A 15698-nucleotide genomic window follows, 5' to 3' on the forward strand; every position below is an offset into this window, starting at 1 on the left:
AGGTTGAATTTACTGTTATTAAAAATGTTTTTAATGATGTAATTTGTTTAAAGGGTGTGTGCATGCACTACTTCTTCTTGCTATATAACATTTCATCTGAACTCAGAGTGACACTGATTGCAGAAAAAACCTCAGTTACATAATGCGGAGCATTAGCTCTAATGAGTGAGATTGAGTTCATGTGTGATGTCATTTTTCTGGGAATGCCCATTCATTAGTGAGATAGCTTTGACTGATCACTAAACATCCTGCTTTAGTCATCTCCTGTTTACAGTTTGCATTTGAAGCTTCTTCTAAGATAATTGTGTGTGTCTGTATTTGAAAGACACACATAAGGTGTTTTCACAGCGGCAGTGCTTAATCCATGTAAATTGAATTCTGGTTAATTTTTTCATTTGGTGCTGTTTATATGTGCAGATGTGAAGACAGTAATCGCACTCATTTGCAGACCAAAACAGAGACTGACACTGACCGCATCAAGGCCGCTTTGAAGAAGGTGGTTTCTGTATCGTTCCAAACAGAGTGGTTCATTTATGGTATGAATGTTATTCGACCTCAATATGAACCAGTTACCCAGTGTACATTGCAAATTTGAGCTAAAAATCATCCAATAGCCACATATACTTTGTATTGTCAGTGCGGCAAAGTACTATAGAAGTGCTAAGATCTGTATGGGCTAGCAACTAGCCATGAGAAGAACATAAATTCTCCATGTTCTCCATTAGTCCAGAACATAGCAAATTGTTCTTGTATCTACTTTTGTTGCATCTGGACAATGGGTAAACTGAACAAACTGACACAATTTGATTTGCTTGGAGTTCACTTAGATTTTTCTCTGTGTGAAAAAATAAACCAAACAACAGGAAAAAGCTACAAGTTTACAAACACATCAACTGATTCTGACCAGAGTTAACAAAGTATAGGTGTGAAAACGCCATTGTTGTATCACCATAGTGATAGTACACGATTGCTGTTCCCGAATGTCATTGTTCCGTCTGTGCTACATGACAGGAAATGAGGAAGTTGTCTCAGTGGATAAAACTAATTTTAAAAATGGCTCAAATGTCATCTGTAAATGATATTGGTGTATGATAATATTAGTTTTACTGAAATTTAATTAAATTGTCAGTTTTGGAGTCTGTAATTGAGAACTAGGAAGGATGTTCAGTCCCTAGGCTCAAAAGCAGTCTCAAAGATCAGATGGGTCAAGTTTCGAAGAACAACACATGGCAACTCTTAGCGGTAATACAGTGGAGAGTTTGAAGGGCAATAAACACAATTAACATCAAAAACAAACTGGAAGATTGCACAGTTGAGATGTCCAACATGCTTCTGCTACAAGACATGGTATGTGATTCTTGCATTGACAGCCCGAGTAAAGCCCTAAAATTCTGCCTGACTTGCCCTATTCCCTACTGTGAGAGCCATCTCAGAGCAGGAAAAGGCCAAATTTCAAAATCATCACTTAGTGGATCCATTCCATGACATCTCATTTTGAGGTTCATAAGCTTCCTCTCAACTATTTCTTCCTGATGGAGGACTGATTCGATTGTCTGGACTGCGAGAGAGAGAAGCACGAATTGAGGTCTCAAAGATACAACACAATATAATTTATTTACAGGGGAAAAATGTTCCTAAAATGTTCCTAAAAAAGGAGTAAAAATCATTTGGAATACAATGGTTTTGCAATCTTTTACTTACAATCTGGGGCTCACTTAGTCAGTAGATGTAGCATGTGTTATTTTTTGTGCTTTTTTTTGTAGACTGAGCACCAAAGGAACTGAGGGAGATTAGTGAGAGTGCCTCAGGAGTTGATAAGGCAGTTGAAACACCGCAGAGCATTGACTGCATGATTTATTCATTCATCTAGTTGCATTATGATTTTGTCCAGTTTCAGTTTCCATCAGGTTTTTGTTATCATTAAACAGTTGTTCCCTAGGCTGCAGAGAGCTGTGGAGAAGGCCAGAAAAGGGGCAGTGGAAGTGCCTTAAGGAGAACAAAAAACAGGCCCATAGACAGACTGAAGGCATTCAAGCACACCTGGGGCAAAAGAGAGCATAGGTGATGAGAACATTGACTGAAATAAACAAAGTGTCCAGGAGAAAGTCTGATATTGACTTCCTACAGGTAGAAAACATATGAAACATTCAGGTTATTGTATTATAAGTAGAGGAATTACATATAGTCAAGTGGGTGTGAAACCTTTTTGGCATCACAGCCTATTGTAATAGTGTGGCATTTTAAGACAAAGACTTTATTTTGGAAACGAATGTGTTGACAGTATACAAAGAACAGGAATTTCAACTTTTGGAATATTTATACAGAAGAAGTACAATGTTTCTTTTGATGTTGGTTTTTTGATAAACCAAAGAAATTTGACATCATGGCATTTTTCAACAATGACAGAAGTGTGGAGGGAAAAACCTGCAGAACCGCACATAGGTCAGCAATCTACCTTAACTAACTATGGTGAGGCAAAAGCAAAGAGAGAAAAAAAACAATGACAATAAACAATGCATCGGTTACCTGATATATGTTTCTTTTGTTTGTGTACACGTGTCTTCTGCTTGCCCTCTTCTCTCTATGTAAGCTGCGGGTTTCTCTGATTCCAGACCTGCATGTTCCTGATCTGCAGTGACTGCCCACACCAACCTGCCAAGTCATAATTCTTACATGGTTTGTTGCCTCTCTTTGATCTTTTCTCTTTACTATCCCATCACCTAAAGCAGTCAAAGCAGAAGGTGACCCTCCTGACCCTGGTTTGTACAGAGGATTCTTCTGTATAAGGGTTTTTGGTTTGTTTTTTGTTCCCACTGCCACTCACAATCAAATTGCTATTTTCTTTTTATGAAAATAACAATTTCCATAAAGGTCTTACCTTGCAATATAAAGTCCTTTCATATTCAAATATAATTTAATTAAATTAAATTGGCTTGTTACAAGGGTACTCAGAGTGGGAAAAAAGGAATGACCGCTGTATGTCTACCTAATGTGAACATGAACTGCATGGATCATCGAATCTTTTTACACCCAAATAGTAACAGATATTACACAGGAACTGTACAACCTGATTTTTTTTCCTATTTTTTTCCTCCTGCAGTGGAAAGCTGAGCATGATTTGCAAAAGTGGTGAGTTTCACTCACAACATGGGTTTTGTTCCACACGTCATATTTGGTTATTTGAGCCTCGGTGAAAGTCAAGATATAAACCAATCCTGGTAATATCAGTCGTTTCCAAGGTGGTTCCACGCCTAATACTGGAAAAGGCCTCATACGAATTGTTACAGCGTGTTTTTTGTTTTGTTTTGGGTTGTTTTTTTTTGGGGGGGGGGTTACATTCATGACACTAGGGATGACACTTGGTGTGTATCAGTGTCTTCTGTGTCTACAGTGTCTGATCCAAACTATGATGACTACTTTGATAATGAATTTATTCAGCAACACTGCAAGTTTCATATTTTTCCCTTTGAATGAAAAGTCTTACGTCGCAGGCGTTCGTGTTTTTCTTAGGGTGACGTTAACGAGCCATTTTTTTTTTCTTTATTTTTCGACATCGTGCTTGGAAAATGTAAACTAAAGTGGTTTATTGTTTCTGGATTAAGCATAAAACAAACACAGTTTACTTTGTGTTGTGTGCAAATTTTGCATGCTAACATTAGCATTTAGCTCAGAGCACTGCTGTAGTACTGCCACACAGAGCTGAAATTCAATATAGTGTAAACAATCATGAGAAAAACCTCTATATCAAATTAATGGTACTAAATCATCCGTGCCAGTCCCTCATCTTTCTACCCTGCCTAACCCTGACACCAGAGAGGACTTCTTAAAATGCAAATAACCCTTCAATACATCACCCACCCACCGCTTGTCATATCTTATTTTTATTTCCACATTGTCTATTTCCCCCTTTTTTTTTTTTAAGACTCCAGAAGTTTGACCTTTGACCGAGACACCTGACCAACATCAGCCCATGGCAGCACAGATACCCGGAACATCCCGACTTTGAATACTCATGCCAAGCCATGAATTTACAGAGCCTTTACTTGGGAAAACACTATATTGAAGCAGAGCTGAGTGAGAAAGGTTGTCGCACACAAGAGTATCGATCGAAAGGGAGAGTAAAGTAGCAGCTGCATCACCGGGAACAATTTTTCCTGGTGCGTGGGAAAGAACAGCGGATGTTTTTCTGCCTGGCATACTGGTGTGGAGCCCATCTTGGAAACTACTGATATTAGCAGGATTGGTTAATATGTTGCCTATCACCAAGGCTCAGTTTCATTTCATAATGTTACTGGTCCTGTCAAGCTGCTCCATAAATTCATGGCCGACTTCACTGAACCTTTGCTCTGGTCAATGCAGAATGATGTATATGCTAACAGATTATGAGCTGCCTTCACTGTGAGCTTGTAAAAGAAAAGAAATGGTCTATTATGACTATTTATTGATGTTACATAACAAGCTTTGTAAAGATATTGTATAAAGAGCTTTTTCACCCCCACAATAGATAACATAGAAGTTTAAATTGAATAGTGGTTGTAAATGCGCACCATGAAGAAAGCTATGCAGCACATGAAGTGTTAAGGATTTACTGCAGCTTTTTGAAACTTTATTGCTCTTAAATGTGATGCGAATGAAGAGGAAAATACACAATTGTCTGCCAGCAATTCTTTTATTTGTGTTACAGATTTATTTGGTTATTCGAAGATTTAGTGCCTGTCGCCTAGGTTATTTACATTGTTCAGTGGTGGTAAAACTGTATACAACTATATACTTTAATTTGTGGGATTTAAAATCATTCAATTTGAAACAAAAGTACTGTCATTAAATGCTAACATATGTTCATCTTTAGGCAGTGAAATCTGTTTCACTCTCATCATAAGCTGGGTTTACAAAGTGCACAGCTGTCTGAGTCATGGAGATTGAATTACTAACTCCAGTCCCATATAGACTAGGAATGTCAGGCATCATAGTGGGCTGGTCAAACATAGGATTATCAAACCCATGGTCGAGAGGTCCACCGAGATCTGGCATGTTATTGCTATTTTTGAATCTGTTCAGTGTTGGCATTTGAACAACCCCCTTATGAACCAAGACACCCAAGATAATGAGTGTAATCAGCAGTAAAACTCCAAAAACAACTCCAACTGCCAACCCTGCACTATCTCCAGTTTCCTCAGAAGAGGTCTGAACTTCAACTCCGGAGATTCCCAAATTAGAGCCATGAGAACGAGCATCCTTCATTATGTCCTGGGCCAAAGCTGCTGACTGTATTCCCTGCTCTCCATCCAGTATTACTATCTGGATTTCAGATAACGTACCAAGACTGATTATCCCCATCAGCCGCTGTGGCTTTAAGACTTTGGACATCCCCAGCTGAATGGACTGGTATTGTGGCAGGGCAAGAAAAAGGTGACGGATTCGTTCCCTGTAAGTCTGAAGGTTAAAACCGTCATCAAAAAGGAGGGTAACAATGGCACCACACACATCACAACAGTGTCCTGTTGGGCGAAGAGGGTTCTTACAGTTTGGAGAGTCACACGTTACTGTGCTACAGATCTGCTGATGGTGTACAGAATTCCCACAGTCACAACCAGAGGGATCCTCACAGGCTGGGTTTCCGACAGCAACAGCAGAGGATCCATGAAACTGCAGTTTGCCCAAACTTGAGCTGAGATACTGGGAGAACTCAGACTGGGTAGTAAATGTATCCCCCAGCACAGACACAGATTTGACAGTGATGCTAGAATGACTAGAGCTGGTGTCCACTCTGAAGGAGGAGAGGGCTTTAAAAACAACATCATCGTAATGGCAGGGGACGCTCTCCTCGTGGACAGAGAATAGGAAGTTTCCTTGCTCTAGGTCATTCAGAGTTGCAGCTGCCTGCCATAGAGTTGGATCGTACCACTGAAATGACTCTGAATCTTTAAACTCAGTTGTGACACCCGTTCCACAGCCTGGGTCCTGCCCGGTGACAGCATAAAATCCAGCTCCTGAATTCAGGATGAAGTCCCCATCAACTGGCAACCTCATCTCCAGCACAGCATGAGTGGTCTCCACAAACACAGACACTTTTCTTTGAGCCGAAAACTGAACTATGTCATTGCCACAAGGAATATCGCCTTTGTCCCAGTTGGTCTTATTCTCATAGTTTGTATCAGGAATCCACTGTTTATATAGGGCATTTGCTACCCCAACAAGACAGAAGAGCAAGAGCATGTCTGGTATTTTCAGCATCCTGGGTAATTGTGACAGCCTAAAAGAATATTGCGTGACCTTTGTTTCAAATCTTGTGACTAACACGAGTGCACACAGCTTACTAAGGGCACTAAACCAAATCAGCCTGCTCAAGCAGGTAAAACATTTACATTTTCTGCTACAACAGACCGGTTTTATTGATAATACCAAAACATCCTTACCACTGCATTTTCCCTTCAATGCATTTCTGCTTAGAACTAAAGTAGAAATGAATTCTTTAGGTTTATATTGCTGCTATTGCCACTGACACTGCTATTTGTTTACTCACTGAATTACATTAAGTCCAATGCAATCAAATGTGGTGATAATTCTGCTTCGTCAGTAATGCTAATTCTCTGATCGATGCAATAATTTAGCTTCTGGTCTAAATTATATATATATATATATATATATATATATATATATATGTATATGTGTGTGTGTGTGTGCGTGTGTGTGCGTGTGTATGTGTGTGTGTCAAACATAATTAATTTGACTGCTACCAGCATCAGATACGCACCTTAATGATTAACCATCATCTAATTCATTATGTGCATTTATATGCACATAAATCCATTCAGATGCTTAATATGAATGCATCAAAGTCCATATCATTTACATTGCTTATTTTGCATTCGAAGGAAAGCCATCAAGTTTACTTCTTGAATTTTCAAATGTCTAAGGTCAACAGGACTACACTTACAGTCCGCACGACCAAAATAGCTCCTTCTTGGAAGCTGCGAGAATCTGCATAGTAAACAGACTCAAGTACCCGTCGCACTTGGATTTCCCTTCAGGCAGTTCCTGACGTGCGCCAGTGTCACGAGCTAGTAGAGTTCGTTGTTTATGGAATAACGACCAAATACGAAACAGGACCTGACCAGCACAAGGGACGATTGGGGAAAAACACCAAAATATGTGGTGTAAGTCTCCTTTGGGTGCGGTGAGAGATTAAACAATCAGCCAAAACTAATTGCACCTGTTTTTAGTCGTTTACGTGAGCACTGCGGAGGCTTTCTGTGCAATCTGACCTGCGCAGACTAGAGCGCTGATCCACTTAGGGCTATGCCGTGTTTTCCAACTCAGTGTTCAGTTTAGATAAACTTTAACCCGAAAGCAACATGCACCCTCTGGCATCTTCACACTAGTTTGAAAGTCCAACACGAACGCTGTAGATCAGTTTTCAAAGATTCACTTTTTTCTTTCTGTCTTTCTTTTCTCTCGCTTTCTCTCTCTCTTTTTTGGACAATCACATTTAAAATAGTGGCGGATGTAAATAATATTAATCCTGTAGCTAAAGCTGAAATATCGTTGTTTTCCATAATAAAAGACTCATGTGGTGTTTTAGTACTCTTGAGTGCGCTTTTATAGTCCTTCCCCGCTTATTTTCTTTAGTAGGGTCATAATAAAATCTTGTATTTCTCAGCGGTTAACCTGTAAAGATATGGGATCATTACAGCTTCACTTAAGCTAAAGCACATGATCTTTTGTAGGAAAATGCCAAACGTTGTTATGACGGCTCATCCATCAAATGGTGGAACTGTGACACAAGTGGACAGCATCCAGCATTTGCCCAGTCCTCCCCATCCTCCCACTGTGGATGGTGCTAGTGAAAGTGGACACGATGTGGAAGTAGTTAAAGAAAGGACCCCCCAAGGTGGTGAATGGCTCCTGTCTGGGATAATTTGCATCAACATCCTGATGCTTGGCTGTGCTCTGGTCAGCAGCAGCGCCTTCAATGTTGTGGCCATAACACCAGTGCACCGGCAAATCTTCCTCATCACCCTCCTCGTCCTTACTATGTTGTGGATGCTGTTTTACATGGTCGTCACCTCCCGAAAGGATCGTGCAGTCTTATTTAAAGATCGCCATGCTGGGCCTGTGTGGCTCAAGGGTGAGAAGTCCGAGCAGTGCTTTCTGGCTCTGTTTCTGATTGCTCATTTCAGCTTAAACCCCTAATTTTTTATTTTTTTTATATGTTGCAGCTGGGCTTGTGCTGTTTGGCCTCCTTAGTTTCCTCATGGACATCTTCAAGATTGCCACTTATGTGGGCTACCTTCACTGTGATTCTCCTGTTAAAGTAGCCTACCCCATTGTGCAAGCTGTGTTTTTATTTTTCCAGGTTGTTGCATGTTATGAAAATTGTAAGAATATACGCGCTCTTGCATGCTGCACTGGCAAAACTTTTAAAAGTTGTCTCTTTTAGACCTACTTCCTGTGGTTTCATTCAAGGGACTGCGTGCAGCTACACACCAGCTTAACACGGTAGATTCTTTTAAACATTTCATCACCTCCGTTCACTCATTTCAGAGTATATAACATTCCTTATCTTTTTTCCCTTTCAGATGTGGGCTTACTCTTACACTTTCAACTAACCTGGTGGTGTGGATGGCAGCAGTGACTGAGGAGTCAATTCACCAAACTGAGATAACTCATCTGAATATAAGTGTCTCGCACAAGTTGTACAGAGGTATTGAGCCGTAGCTTCCTGTTTTTAGATGAAGGTCCGTGTTTACAAGGAAAATAACTGATGGTTGCTCTTTCTGTTCCAGCCAACTACGGTGCCAAGAAGTGCACATGCAGTCATATGGCATGTGAGACCTTCAAAGAGGCCTTCTACTACCTGTACCCCTTCAACATAGAATACAGCCTCTTTGCTTCTGCCATGACCTACATAATGTGGAAAAATGTGGGCAGAATTGTTGAGCATCACAAGCACTACAAATTTAACTTCTATGTGAAAGATGTTTTCGTAGGGCCTGTAGCAGGACTGCTCCTGGTGGTGGCAGGACTTGTTACATTTGTACTGTACAAGATTAACATACTCAAAGAAGACAAGGATAAACGAAATAAGGCCCTGCTGATTCATTTCATTATGAACATAGTGATTGTTAGCTTGATGTCCCTCTCCACTATGATTGGCTGCATTATTTACAGACTGGACCGCAGGGAATATGTATCAGACAAAAACCCCACTCGCAGCCTGGACGTGGGGCTACTGGTGGCATCCTCTTTGGGGCAATTCATCATTAGCTATTTCAGCCTTGTGGCTACAGTGGCGACGGGAGCCCAGGGTTACCTAAATGTGCTCAACCTGGCCTGGGCTGTGGTATTGGTGGTTGAGATTGGCCTGCAGAACTATTTCATCATTGAAGGCCTCCATCGGGAGCCCATCAATGTAATGCCGGCAAATGCCCGTGCTTTTCAAGACCACGCTGAAATGGCCAATGACGTGGAGGGTCAAATATCAAGATACTCAATTTCTAAAAAGCCAAGTTGGAAAAGGAGAGTTCTGAGGGAAGTGTGCGCCTTTTTGCTCCTGGCAAACATAATTGTAAGTTGTATTTGTGCTTATTGGACTATCTACAGTTGTAACAACTACCAGTGTTTTCTGTCAAAATGTGTCTAATTCCCTTTTTCTATATTGACAGCTATGGATCATGCCTGCATTTGGGGCTCGTCCCCAGTTCGACCACTCCGCTGAGATATACTTTTACAATTACACAATGTGGAACGCAATTGTGAATATTGGACTTCCTTTTGGAATCTTCTATCGCATGCACGCTGTGGCCAGTCTCTTTGAAGTTTATCTAAGAGATTGACTAATCTCGTAATCATTATTTTGATTTAGGTGTATAAAAAGTGAACAATTTTATGTATCAAAACATTTAACATGTTATTTAACTACCTTTAATAAATAAATTTAAAAAATGTCTTCGTGTTTTCAGATTTCCCTGTAGAAGGATTCAGTGCAGGGATTTGATATGTGGCGATGCAAATGTGTTCATATAATAAACCTTTTGCAGATTAAGTGACGAACAGGAGCATGGTGCCACCTAGTGGTTAACATGTGAAGGTGGCGCTTTTACAGATGGCAGAATTGGACTTTGTGCAGAACTGCTGCTACTTTATGAACCGTTTACACACCTGAAATTTCAGATTTTGCTTTACAGCACTGTCATACATAATGTGACCAATGCAGAATTTGCAGATACATATTATATATTAGATTTTTTTTTTCAGGACACTTTAAGGAAAATACAATTTCAGCATAGAACATTATAAGCATTTCTCAAAAATGAAACCTTGTCATATACATAAAAACATACAATCTCCCTCAAAATATAATCACATAAACTTCAACCACAAACGACAACTCAAAAAGGTGCAAGTTCACTTTAAAGCATTTCAAGTACAACAAATAATATTGGAATGATAACTTTGAGCTATACAGGATATGTTACACGTCTTTGAAAGTTAAACAATGTTCCCTCTTTCACTTTTATACTGCTAAAATTTGCCTCAGCCCTTACCAAACACTCCAGTCATCTCAGTGCTTTGACAAACATTCAGCGGTCTTAAGGTTTGAAGAAATGTACAAACACAGTTGTTTATGGACACTAGTGATAATTCAAACACTTTCTATCTTAATATAGAGAGAAATTTCTACTCCACTCATCTGAATGACTCCCCTGTCTAGTTTGGTGGTGTCAGAAGCAAGCAACAGGTTCACAAGGATAGTTTCAACACAATGAGGTTTCCCACAAAACCAGCAGATACTGAAGGGATGAAGAACCCTAGATTCATTTTCATTGACAGTCTACATCCTCTGGATCTCAAATAGTCGGACGTCAGTGTCATACCAGATCGGAGGATCAACATTGCTGAAACAGAAAAAAAGAAAATAATGGATTAGTTTTAATTTGCTTTTGAGGATATCAGTGTCCATAATTCTCGTCTAAAATTTCTAACTCACCGCAAATAAACGACGCCCCACATGTAGGTGCGAAACCACATGGCAGTGCCTGCATTGGCCTGATATTTCCTAATTAGGATGGGGTGAGGAACCGGCAGCAGGCCCACTAATGTGCCATGCTGTAGAAACTTTAGGATCTCTGATTCATCTGTTAGACCTCTGCAATGAAAGACACAGTAGACGTTTACAGCATTTTTAGTAATATATCAAAACAGTTAGAATATGCTTTTTGCAGTCCGATCAAAGCTAAGCGAAGTGTTTGCATACTTGTCGATGCAGATTTTCTCCACCTGAGGCACCAGCACCTGTAGAAGTCTCATGATGGTCTGCAGGGGTAGCTTACATTTCCAAGAGAGGACCTGGGATAAAAGCGAGCAAATCTAAATTGACTTCTCATTCCTCTAAATATCCAACATCTAACAAAAACTGAATGAGAGGCTGAGAGCAAACCCAGTCTGGTGTGGGAGCCCAAAAGGACGTTGACGATGCACTTGACAAACGTCTTCTCTCCATTTCTGCTTCAGTGTAGAAAACATCCTAATAGTGTGAATAAATGCATTTAGAAATATCCTCTTTCCACTGGAGCAAACCAATACACCCCATAAAAAGGCACTTACTTCATTGTCCCTGCCTGAGTTAGACTCCGTGTCGCTGGTCCCAGTGACTGCACTTTGGTCTGGGTGGACAGCGTTTGGGGAGTCTGTCTTTGGAACTGACACCATGGTGCCATCTTCTGATACTTGGGACTTCTCTGTCAGTTTATCAATGCCTACAGGAAACCAGCATCATAAATCACAGGACATTAGTGAATACGTTACAGATGTGTCTGGCGACATTACTTTACTTTTATAGTCTTACCAAAAAATTAAATGCAACACCAACTAATTTTGTGTTGTAACTAAAAAATGCATAGAGACTAAATTAAAGACATATGAATTCAATCTGCTAGTTCTAAGGCAGTCATTTTCATGTGCATGATGTGCATATGTACATGAAATACATGACACTTTATTAGTTATAGATGTTCTTCAGCTTGCATCTAATGAGCTAATAACATGGCAGCAACTCAATGTATCTAGGCATGTAGACATGGTCAAAGCAGCCTGCTGAAATTCCAACCGAGCATCAGAATGGGGAAGAAGGGTAGTTTAAGTGACTGAACATGAAATGGTTGCTGGTACCAGATGTGTTGGTCTGAGTAAGATTTACAGAGAATGGTCTAAAAATAAGAAAATATGGAATGAGCAGCAGTTCTCTGGGTGAAATGTCTTGTTGATGTCAGAAGAGGATGGCCAGACAGCTTTCGGCTTATAGGAAGACAACAGTAATTCCACTTCTTATAATCAAGATACACAGAAGAGCATCTCTGAACACACAAAATATTGAACCTTGAAGCAGATAGGCTACAGCGACAAAAAGCACACCAGGTGCCACCCCTGTCAGCTAAGAACAGGAAACTGAAGCTACAGTTCACATGGGCTGGTGGAAAAACTTCCAGGTCTGCTAAGTCGCAATTTCTGCTGCTACAGTCGGATAGTAGAGACAAAATTTGGTGTGAACAACATAAACGCTTGGCACATTTTGGGCCCCTTATTACCAACTGAGTATTATTTAAACCCCACAGAGGACTTGAGTATTGTTAATGACCATATCAGTCCCTTTATGACCAGTGTACCAATCTCCTAATTGTTGCTTCCAGCAGGATAACGCTCCACGTGACGAATCTCAAATTATGTCTGTTTTTTGAAGAAGATAATGAGTTGACTGTATTTGAATGGCCTCCACAGTCACCAGATCGTAGACCTATAGAGCACCTTTGCAATGTGGTGGAACACGAGATTCTCATCATGAATTTACAGCCCATAAATGTGCAGTAACTGTGTGGTGTCATGTCAATATGGATCAAAATCTCAGAGAAATGTTTTCCTCACCGTTTTTGAATCTGTGCCATGAAAAATGAAAAGACTTCTGAAGGAAAAATGTGTCCGGCGAAGATATATGTTATGTGTGCTGTGACTACCACACAGTGAATAGATTGTTTTGAAATTACAAGATTACCGTACAAACAACACGTAGAGTCATTACCTGGCATAGCAACCAGGCTGGCCTTTAGTGTACCGGGCTCCGCTGGCACTGCAGGGTGTGAGCCCTCCATGGATACAGTCTCTTGGGAGCTGGTGCGGGAAATGACGTCGGGCGACTTCTTCTTCCTTTGCAAAGCCTTCTGGATGGAACTGGGGTCAGAGGGCAGGTTAGCCAGCTGATGGAACACATTACGCTTGCGAATTATGGCATAAACCAGGTTGCAGTTTCCTGGGGAGAGAAACATGGACACTTGTGAAAATAATGTATCTCACAACAAAAGAACTAGATATCTATCTATCTATCTATCTATCTATCTATCTATCTATCTATCTATGCCTTGAATGTCTCCAGCTTTCTCTTACCATCAAACTGGTACTGGATAATGTTGTTGAAAGCCTCGAGAAGGAAAAAAACCAGGTGATGGTTCTGAGCTGCAGAGAACAGGAACCAGGTGGTGGAAAAGGCCTCCAGCAGGTGGAGCAGTTTATTAGCTGCTACCATTGACAGGCTCTTCAAGTAAGGGGAAACTGAAGGATAAGCAGGAGTATTAAAAGGGTGTGAAATAAAAACTGTAACAACTAATTGTCATGGCGTGGTTATGTTGAAAACAAAATCTGAAATCAAATGCGTATTTACCATTTACAATGATGGTTAGTAGGCAGTCAAAGAGAGGCTGGAGACGCTGGTGGCCTGTTGTGATTATCTTGTGAAACACCTAGAAACCAAACAGAGCCACAGCTGTAAAACTTCACTGTATTTGAATTAGTTAGCTATCAAGAAAACTCCCATTTCAGCACAGCAGCAGGTGTGTCTTACCACTATAAGGAGGTCAGCATGAGTCCCTGTGAACACCGGGATGTCCATAGGCACATGGAGAGAATAGGGCTTATTCAAGCGCACGCCAAAGTTTCTCTCACCACTCAGCAACAGCAAAATGAACACACCAATGTGCATAAGTCCAACACGTGCTGCAGAAAAGACAAATCACACCAGAAATTGTTAAATGCATGCTTCTAGTAGAGGTTTGTCGTGTGCAGTGAAGCAACTGAGGAGACTCACACTGGTCTGCTCTCGCGTCATTCAAGTAATAGAGTATAGGAACCAGGATATCTAACACATCGCTGCTCTTCAGGACAAAGAACAGGAACTTCTGCAGTGGGAACACAAAGTAGATTGTGACGTCAAATGAAAGCACCTTTTAATGCATCGCCTCCCCAAAGAGGCCTTTATCTTTGTTCTAACCTTATTGAAGTCGCAAAGTTTCCAGAAAAGCACCAGAAGCTCCTGGTGGAACTGGATCTTCTTGGTGGAGTTAGGCAGGTAAGTCTGGGTCAAAGGGTTGGTCAGCAGACGAGCCAGGCCTTTCAGTACAAAATCAAAGTCCTACCATTGGGAGACCACAAAGATACAGATTTTCACAATACAGTCTTTAAAGTAATGACATTGGAGGATTTTTAAGAAACACTGATATGCATACCTCCTCTCTGTGAATCCTTGACAAATAATTCACAAACAGGTTTTCTGGTCCTGTAGACTGAGCCGAACAAATTCAGAAAGATTTGAATAACATTAATTAAATGCAATAAAGCCATCAAGTGTCTTCGTCACAGTCTTGAAGTTACCTCTTGTTCCTCTATGCTGGATGGAGAGGCAGGGGGGTGGGGAATCCCTCCATCATGCTCCAGTGTCACAATGAGGATCTGTACCGCCTGCTCCACCAGCTGCTCCCGGTAGTCAGAGAAGAGCAGGTGGTTGTACGGGATGCCATAACCCACCGGGTCATAAGCGCACACCACATTCAGGAGAGACGTGAATAGAGGCAGAGCATGTCTAGGGACAAACAAAGATGGTGACAATGTCACTAAATGTCATGCAATCCATCTTTTATTTTTTGCAATTTTATTTACATCTAAGAGATAACTGAACCATGACACATCACCATGGTGATATAGCAAGGTTTATGTCACGAACACTGGGGGGGTTTTGTGACTGAGTTTGAGTGTTGTATTATTTTACTTTCAGCACTTATTCTTGGTTGGTTTCTTTATGTTTATACTCTCAGGCTTTTTTGGTTTCTGAACAAGTATTTGATTTCTTCTCATGGTAGTTTGTTAATATTTAGTTCCTTAAGTCTTTGGTTTCTTTTACCCCCTCTGTGTTCTTTGTATCCTGCTGTCAGCTCTTAGCCTCTGTGGTAGGTGTTTTTCTGTCTTGTTATTTCCTGCTTTATTCTGTCATTTGTCTCCTAGTGTCATGTTTTAATTTTACTTATTATTCTGATTTAGTTCAGCTGTGTGTCCCAGGTTCCTCCTCACTGCACCAATAACCCCTCTGTGTATTTATAATCACTATCTTCCTTTGTCCTTTGCCAGGCCGTCTGTGTTCTCAGCCTGTTCAGTCCGATCTGTTTGTTATGGTTCCTTGGTTTCAGTGGTCGATTTTCTGCTTTTTATTTGTATTGACTTATACTCCACTAGAAGAAAAGTCATTATTATTTAGCAAGATTGGCCTCTATAGTCTGCATTTGGCTCCTTTTGCGTACATCACTACATTTGTGTGTGTGTGTGTGTGTGTGTGTGTGTGTGTGTGTGTGTGTGTGTGTGTGTGTGTGTGTGTGTGTGTG

The 15698-nt window shown here is 40.6% G+C and overlaps 3 protein-coding genes across 5 annotated transcripts in view; 1 reads left to right on the forward strand and 2 right to left on the reverse strand.

The window, feature by feature from the left end:
* Positions 1–4845: 4845 nt before the first annotated feature.
* amn (amnion associated transmembrane protein) lies at positions 4846–6424 on the reverse strand. Its single transcript, XM_005744382.1, has 2 exons — positions 6417–6424; positions 4846–6253 (listed from the first exon to the last, which is right to left on the reverse strand). The coding sequence occupies exons 1-2, from the start codon at positions 6422–6424 to the stop codon at positions 4846–4848; spliced, it is 1416 nt and encodes a 471-aa protein (XP_005744439.1).
* Positions 6425–7013: 589 nt separating this feature from the next.
* On the forward strand, positions 7014–9918 carry LOC102215388 (otopetrin-2-like). 3 transcript variants are annotated; one of them, XM_005744303.1, is made up of 7 exons: positions 7014–7177; positions 7728–8128; positions 8220–8356; positions 8441–8499; positions 8580–8704; positions 8787–9568; positions 9666–9918. In XM_005744303.1, the coding sequence occupies exons 2-7, from the start codon at positions 7732–7734 to the stop codon at positions 9834–9836; spliced, it is 1671 nt and encodes a 556-aa protein (XP_005744360.1). In that variant the 5' UTR covers positions 7014–7177; positions 7728–7731; the 3' UTR covers positions 9837–9918. The 3 variants fall into 3 exon arrangements, with proteins under 3 accessions (XP_005744360.1, XP_005744359.1, XP_005744361.1); XM_005744302.1 differs by having other exon boundaries at positions 7014–7157; XM_005744304.1 differs by having other exon boundaries at positions 7014–7157; positions 8220–8314.
* Positions 9919–10114: 196 nt separating this feature from the next.
* The window catches only part of hid1a (HID1 domain containing a), a 10812-nt gene continuing 5228 nt past the window's right edge, over positions 10115–15698 (reverse strand). The window contains exons 7-19 of the mRNA XM_005744305.1: positions 14698–14905; positions 14553–14609; positions 14318–14458; positions 14135–14225; positions 13892–14043; positions 13712–13790; positions 13438–13602; positions 13076–13303; positions 11608–11759; positions 11441–11527; positions 11258–11349; positions 10991–11149; positions 10115–10898 (exon numbers count right to left, since the gene is read on the reverse strand). Coding sequence (XP_005744362.1) covers positions 10835–10898; positions 10991–11149; positions 11258–11349; positions 11441–11527; positions 11608–11759; positions 13076–13303; positions 13438–13602; positions 13712–13790; positions 13892–14043; positions 14135–14225; positions 14318–14458; positions 14553–14609; positions 14698–14905 — 1675 coding nt within the window. The 3' untranslated portion in view covers positions 10115–10834. The remainder of the gene's footprint in view (positions 10899–10990; positions 11150–11257; positions 11350–11440; positions 11528–11607; positions 11760–13075; positions 13304–13437; positions 13603–13711; positions 13791–13891; positions 14044–14134; positions 14226–14317; positions 14459–14552; positions 14610–14697; positions 14906–15698) is intronic.

This window comes from Pundamilia nyererei, unplaced genomic scaffold (genome assembly GCF_000239375.1).
Source record: "Pundamilia nyererei isolate P.nyererei 1_Seehausen unplaced genomic scaffold, PunNye1.0 scaffold00142, whole genome shotgun sequence".
Lineage (NCBI taxonomy): Eukaryota > Metazoa > Chordata > Actinopteri > Cichliformes > Cichlidae > Pundamilia > Pundamilia nyererei.